General features: G+C 36.4%; 1 protein-coding gene across 1 annotated transcript; it reads left to right on the forward strand.

Annotated features, from left to right (window-relative positions):
* Positions 1-1,620: 1,620 nt before the first annotated feature.
* Positions 1,621-5,740, forward strand: LOC108580040 (peptidyl-alpha-hydroxyglycine alpha-amidating lyase 1-like). The gene is made up of 6 exons (XM_017943697.1): positions 1,621-1,716; positions 1,943-2,078; positions 2,158-2,787; positions 2,880-3,296; positions 3,379-3,585; positions 5,532-5,740. The coding sequence occupies exons 1-6, from the start codon at positions 1,621-1,623 to the stop codon at positions 5,738-5,740; spliced, it is 1,695 nt and encodes a 564-aa protein (XP_017799186.1).
* Positions 5,741-6,276: the final 536 nt, after the last annotated feature.

Genomic DNA, 6,276 nt, shown 5'->3' on the forward strand with positions numbered 1-6,276 from the left:
TTGTAAAATTGTGTTGCGACGATGGTGGGAAAGTCTCGTGAGAAATTGTTATCGAGAGTCGATTGAAATTTTCGATTTATCGTTCCAAGTTCGAAAGGGAGAGATAACGAAACTCGTGGTGCCTTGCAGCGGCGACAGAGTAAAATAGGTGGCAACGAATCGATACACCTGAACAGGTAAAGGGAAGCATTACCGACGTGGCCAGGTATTTAGAGACAAAGGTAGAATCTCAGGTGTGGTAAAATTCACGTGCGATCGAATAAGTTCCTGTCGAATTTTATTATTTAAATCGATATTTCCAGCAGACCTTTAAATTTCATTTAAAAAAGGTACCTTCTCGTTCCTCGATTTTTTCTTCCTTTTTTTTTTTACTGAGGTCATTAAGTCATCGCGATAGAATTTCGTTGAAATACTTTTCGCTCTCGGTACGAACTTATCGATCAGTATATTCCTGTAATCTGTACAAATATGCATTGCCGCACTCTCAATTAATTAGCACGATTACAATTATTGTTGCAATTTCAATGCGTTACATCGATTATCCAAGTTGCAACGGGTAGAAATTGTTAGAGAACCGACCGTTCCTATCGTTAAATAAATCTAGCCAACGCTTCGACAAACATTCTCCTATTTTTATTCACAAAATACACTTTACCTTTTTATGGAAACATTCCTATCTTTTGTTTTTCTTTTTTTTTTCAATTTTCATCCGAGTCTTACAACGAAACACTTTTACTTCGCCTCTGAACTAGCAGAATACGCTTCTCAGATCCTCCCCCCCCGCGATAATTACAAATAGCCCGTTCTAAAGTCCGAGAATATAGAAATATCAATGACACTAGCTATTATCGATTTATGAATCGTAACGTATATCGAGTGCTCGAAGTATAAAGATAGTAAAAACGCGAGATAGCAAGGCGCACGAGTAAATATAGACGTACAAGCAGGGAAAAATGAGAAATGTTTGCTGCAGAGAAGTATCAAATCGTCGTGACTCGAATATCGTGAAAGTAATGAAGTTTTTCCACATTTTCAACGTTTATCAGTTCTACTACGTAAAGTACTACGGCACACGTAGTTCTGTAACTTTTCGTTAAATCATTTCGTCCGTTTAATCGTTATTCGACCATATGCTCACGCATTGAAAATAAGGGATACGGACAACTAATCTTCGCAGGGAGTAATCAATACTCCATATACTAGCACGGAAGAAGTGTTTTCAAATATGTTTCACGAGCAAAAGTTGTAATTGTTCGAACACATCGTACACGCTTGCTCGTGTTTCTTCGCTGTCGATACACGCGCTTGTACGTGTGTTTAGCGTTGAAATCAGAGGTATAGATTAGTTAATCTTCCTTATAGACGCATAATCAGGTTTACCGAATGTATTCCATGGGATTGCCGTCAGATGGCTATTCGTGATCCCTGTTGCATTCGGCAGTGACCATACGCGTGGCGTTGAGGGAGCGTTATAAGTTTGAGATGACCCATATCTCTACCGAGTTGTTAATTTCTTAAGATTTGACTATGCAACGTGACCGATGTTTAAACGCCTGGTAAATAATAATTCGAAGCGAATCAATTGAGAGGATTGGAATCTAATGGTTGTGCTGTTTAAGAATGACGCATCTACAACATGACATTGCCTGTTGCATTTCAGTTTTATTTATTTTAAATCTCGTCAAGGGGGATTACCAGGATTATCTGGGCCCTGAGGTAAGATTAAACAATCGAACGTACGGTTGAAAAATCGGTCGATAATAAAAAGGAACAAGTGAAAAATTGTAGATTTGAAATTAGTTATTGTTAAATAGAATATGTAAAGTAAATTAAACTTGAATAAGATTTTTGAATTTTTGCCTTGAGTTTGCATACTAGTTTGTGTTAGTATAATGTTGCTGAAGTAAGTGATGCGATCTGATTGACATATTTATTGTTACAGCATAGAGCAATACATTTGCCTGAGAAGAAATTTGGCTTCGGTGAATACTCAGAGTACTCTGACCTGTATCGCAATGAACATGTATCAAAAACTACAACAGATAGCGAACCACAGGTGTCGGATGAATTTGATAAAAGTAAGTAAAGTATTTTATAACAGCGAGGTATGAAATATGTTATATATGGTATATATATATATTTTTTCAATATATACAGATATTGTATGGACTCCTAATTGGGCCACTGATATAAAGTTTGGTCAGATATCAGCAGTATCTATAGATCCAAATGGCAATATTGGAATATTTCACAGAGGATCGCAAGTTTGGGGCACGACTACGTTCGATGATCAGAACAGATTTAATTCGAATAAAGGACCAATTCAGGAGAATGCTATAATTTTGTTAGATAAATCTGGAAAGAAGCTACTGGAATGGGGTGAAAGCATGTTTTATTTGCCACACGGTTTAACGATAGATTTGCACGGAAATTATTGGGTTACCGATGTAGCCTTACATCAGGTATTCAAATTTGATGCTAAGGATATAGCAGTGATGAAAGATATGGCAAAATTGAAGAAAAGGCAATACAACCAAGAGTCAATGTTCCCTCGTAGCCGTAATACTGATACTATGTTTGATAATTACATGCCCAAACCATCGTTGATTCTTGGGGAGGAATTTGAACCTGGTAATGATGATAAACGATTTTGCAAACCAACAGCAGTTGCTGTACAGAGTAATGGTGATTTTTTTGTCAGTGATGGTTACTGTAATTATAGAATCATTAAATTTAATGCTAGAGGAAAAAGAATTTTGCAATGGGGTCGACCCTGGGGAAGAAGAGGTAATTACGTTTGTACTTGATATGTACTTATATAAAGGATAATAATCTAATTGAAATTATGGTACACGATAAATATATACTTTTCGTTGTAGGAAGCATGTATGATCAGGCTCCTCCACCATATGCTTTTTATGTACCTCATGCTTTAGCGCTTGCTAGCGAATTTAACTTAATTTTCGTTGCTGATCGGGAAAATGGTAGAATTTTATCTTTCTTTACAAGCAATGGTACTTTCCACAAAGAATACAAGCATCCTACTATTGGTGCAAGGATATACAGTGTAGCATATGCTAAGGAAAGGCTTTATTTGGTCAACGGTCCTGATACAAATGCAAATTACAATGTACACATCAGAGGATTCGTTCTCGATGTCAATTCTGGAAGTATACTATCGCAATTTGGGCCAGGTCATGACATGTTTATGCCACACGATATAGCTGTAACTGAGAATGGCTCAGAAATATATGTGGTGGAACTAAATATACATGTTGCATATAAATTCTTGCAAGGTGAGATATTAAATCCTAGCAGCGAATTGAATAAAAATAAATAAAGATCGTTTCAAATATATAAAACGTAACATTTCTACAGATATAAATGCATCGACGCGAATTGGAAATTCTATGGTACACACAAACCCTCACCATGAACCAGCACCTTTAACGGACAGTGATATTAGCAATTCTTCTGGAGGTACTACAACAGCAACATTAGTCTTATCCCTTGTTACAGCAGCAGTCATTTTTATTGCCCTCTGTATAGCAATTGCTGCAGTTGTAGCAAGATGTCAAAAAAGAGGTAGATTGTTTCAGTATGGTGAATCTGCTGTTGAATTCTCAAAACTAGTCGAATAAGAATATTCATTTGACTAATTTTGAGTTGTTGAGTAATAGCTGTGCACGCATGTTAATTAGTTTAGCCGAAACCAAGCGTTTAGTAGTTATTCTATGAAAAGTAGCTAATTTTATTAACCTATTATACGATATTTAGCAAAGTGAAACTTCCTTAACGATTAGAGAAGGAAGGACGGATAGTTTTCACGAATTTCACGTTTGCGAACTTGCTACTTTTTTCCCCTTAGTTTTTAAAAACAATTTTAACCTTTATGCTGCATAAAATTTCAAAAGCTTTTGTACTGGCTTTGCGTATGTTTAATGTGATGCATCGATGTTCTATCATTTCATCAAAAAAAATTCACATATATGTAGGAAGCAGGCATGATAAGAGAAACCGCGAACACGGACAATCGAATCTTCTCGATGTATTTACCGGCTGATCGGTACGTGCCGGCAGGCTTAAGTGTGTATGCGTGTATATGAGCGTTGACGTACCGCGACCGGGCAGGCAAAAACGTTAACCCAAATATGCCGAATTTAGGAAGCAATAAGGACACGGATAATTAAGAACCGGCTGATCGGCACGTGCCGGCAGGCTTAAGTGTGTGTGTCTATGTGAGCATTAACTCCGAGAATATTCCAACGTAACGCGACCGGGCAGGCAAAAACCCTAGCCCGGTCGTACCGAGTTTAGAAAAAATGTCTGGAACGTTCGAACTGGGCAAGGATAAAAGCGCGTGCCCGCGACACAAGGGATCAGTCGGAAATTAGTCTGGAAAGAGTCTGTCAGTCTGTCAGTTCGGAGTGAGAAGTCTGCAAGAAGCTACGATACGTTACGATACGAACACGCCACGATACGATACGCTTAACATACGCTACGATACGATACGATCAGATACGATAAGGCCTGTGTAGGCCCTACGAACTAGTCTTACTCGTCGTGTTATCTCTGTAACTAGCGGAATAGATACTTTAATGAAACCCTATTCCTACATATATGAAAGGAAAGTATTGTGTATTAGAGAGATGCTAATATTTTTCCGTTTTCAACTTAGGCCAGTACAAGAGAGTTGTATATAAATGTACAATTTGCTGGTTAAACGACTAAATACTAGTTTTATTTCAATTGCAATTATGATTTTTACAACTACTATATACAAAGTATTATCATGTAGAAGAATTGATATTAATCCTTCCTATTCTACAAGGATACTGCTTTAGTTTTTATATTTTGCTATATGAGTCAATTAGATAGCTGTTTTATAAGTTAAATCTAGAAACTTAAATTGCATTTACTTAACATTCCAACCATTTCACTTGACTTCCATTTAAATAATAGAATATTTAGTAATTTATGTACTTATTCTGTAAATATTGTTTAAAAATCCCTGTGATCGCACAAATGTATAAACGTTTTTTTTTATTTATAGACTTATTATTGAACTTCGTACTGTATCCAAGAACTAAAGCATAATGAATTTACCGCGCGTAATCAGTATTGAACAGTTGCATTTTTTTCATTTTCTACCTCTTGTACATGATCGTTTATTTATTTTAAATGTCGACATCTTGTAAAGGAAAATATATATACATGTTTTAATTTCAACAATGTTTTTTGTTATTCCCCTGCGCGTTGTCCTATTTAACTTCGGTAATGTTTAACGGACGATTATGTAAGTATTAAATAGTACTCATAGTGCACGATGCTTAAAAATACGTAGCGGCTATATTTCGGCGTTATTATCACACCGTCTATAGAATGCATCTTTTTTGGTTGGAATTGTGACATAAATTAGACACGAAAGTAACGATGAAAAATCATGACGCCATTACTATCAAGTACGAGTAAATGAATTGATCGATTGTTTTATTTAGAAATTATCTAATATCCTTTATTTTTATAAACAGGATGTTTGTTAATAATGCGCAAGCGAATGCGGTGGGAAGCCGAGAGGCGAGAAAACTTTAAACTCTCGAATCTCTTGGAAAACAGAAGAGGCAAAAGTTTCAAGATAATGGAGAAACGACCAAATCCGCGAGACTTTAGTAAATTGAACACGGAACCAGAAACCTCGGAAGATGAATATCCGGAGAATAGTCTTACAAAAGTTATTTAATACTGTCGAACATTTTTAACGAATCAAGCGTGACTTTAAACACGTACCTCTTACAAAAGAACGTGCTCTTTTTCATTTTCAACTTATGCTGCTTGCACGCAAATTCGAATCTGCATCGCCATGACACTATTCTTGCGAAGTACATGTTCGAATTACGAGGTACTCCGATTAATGCCTCACGACTGTTGCCTTCTCACACAACATCACTTAATTATCACTTAACGAGTTAAGTATAAGTAACTGTTTTAATTGAAACAAGTCAATACCACCAGACAGGCGTAAATTGTTTTAAAAAATCACGAAATCTTCGCGCACGATTTTAACGTTGACCGGTCCCGATTACCGCCTTTGCGAACTAACCGAACATAGTCGAGGGTAACCGAAAGTAGACGACCGCGGGATTATTTGAATCTTACGGTGTCGTTAATCGTGTATTCCAATTTAATCAATTCAATTTTATATAAAATACTATTCCTGCGTGTTTTAGATAATAATTCTCTTCGAACAGTATTAAAATGTTTCTCTTATACTTGAGA

The sequence above is a fragment of the Habropoda laboriosa genome, unplaced genomic scaffold, assembly GCF_001263275.1.
Source record: "Habropoda laboriosa isolate 0110345459 unplaced genomic scaffold, ASM126327v1 scaffold2, whole genome shotgun sequence".
NCBI lineage: Eukaryota > Metazoa > Arthropoda > Insecta > Hymenoptera > Apidae > Habropoda > Habropoda laboriosa.

Bases quoted from the DNA above. Each gene is read 5' to 3' on its own strand.
- LOC108580040 (XM_017943697.1), top strand. From the start codon at position 1,621: ATGACGCATCTACAACATGACATTGCCTGTTGCATTTCAGTTTTATTT. The intron at 1,717-1,942 runs GTAAGATTAAAC...TTATTGTTACAG, and splicing joins AGGATTATCTGGGCCCTGAG to CATAGAGCAATACATTTGCC. The intron at 2,079-2,157 runs GTAAGTAAAGTA...CAATATATACAG, and splicing joins GTCGGATGAATTTGATAAAA to ATATTGTATGGACTCCTAAT.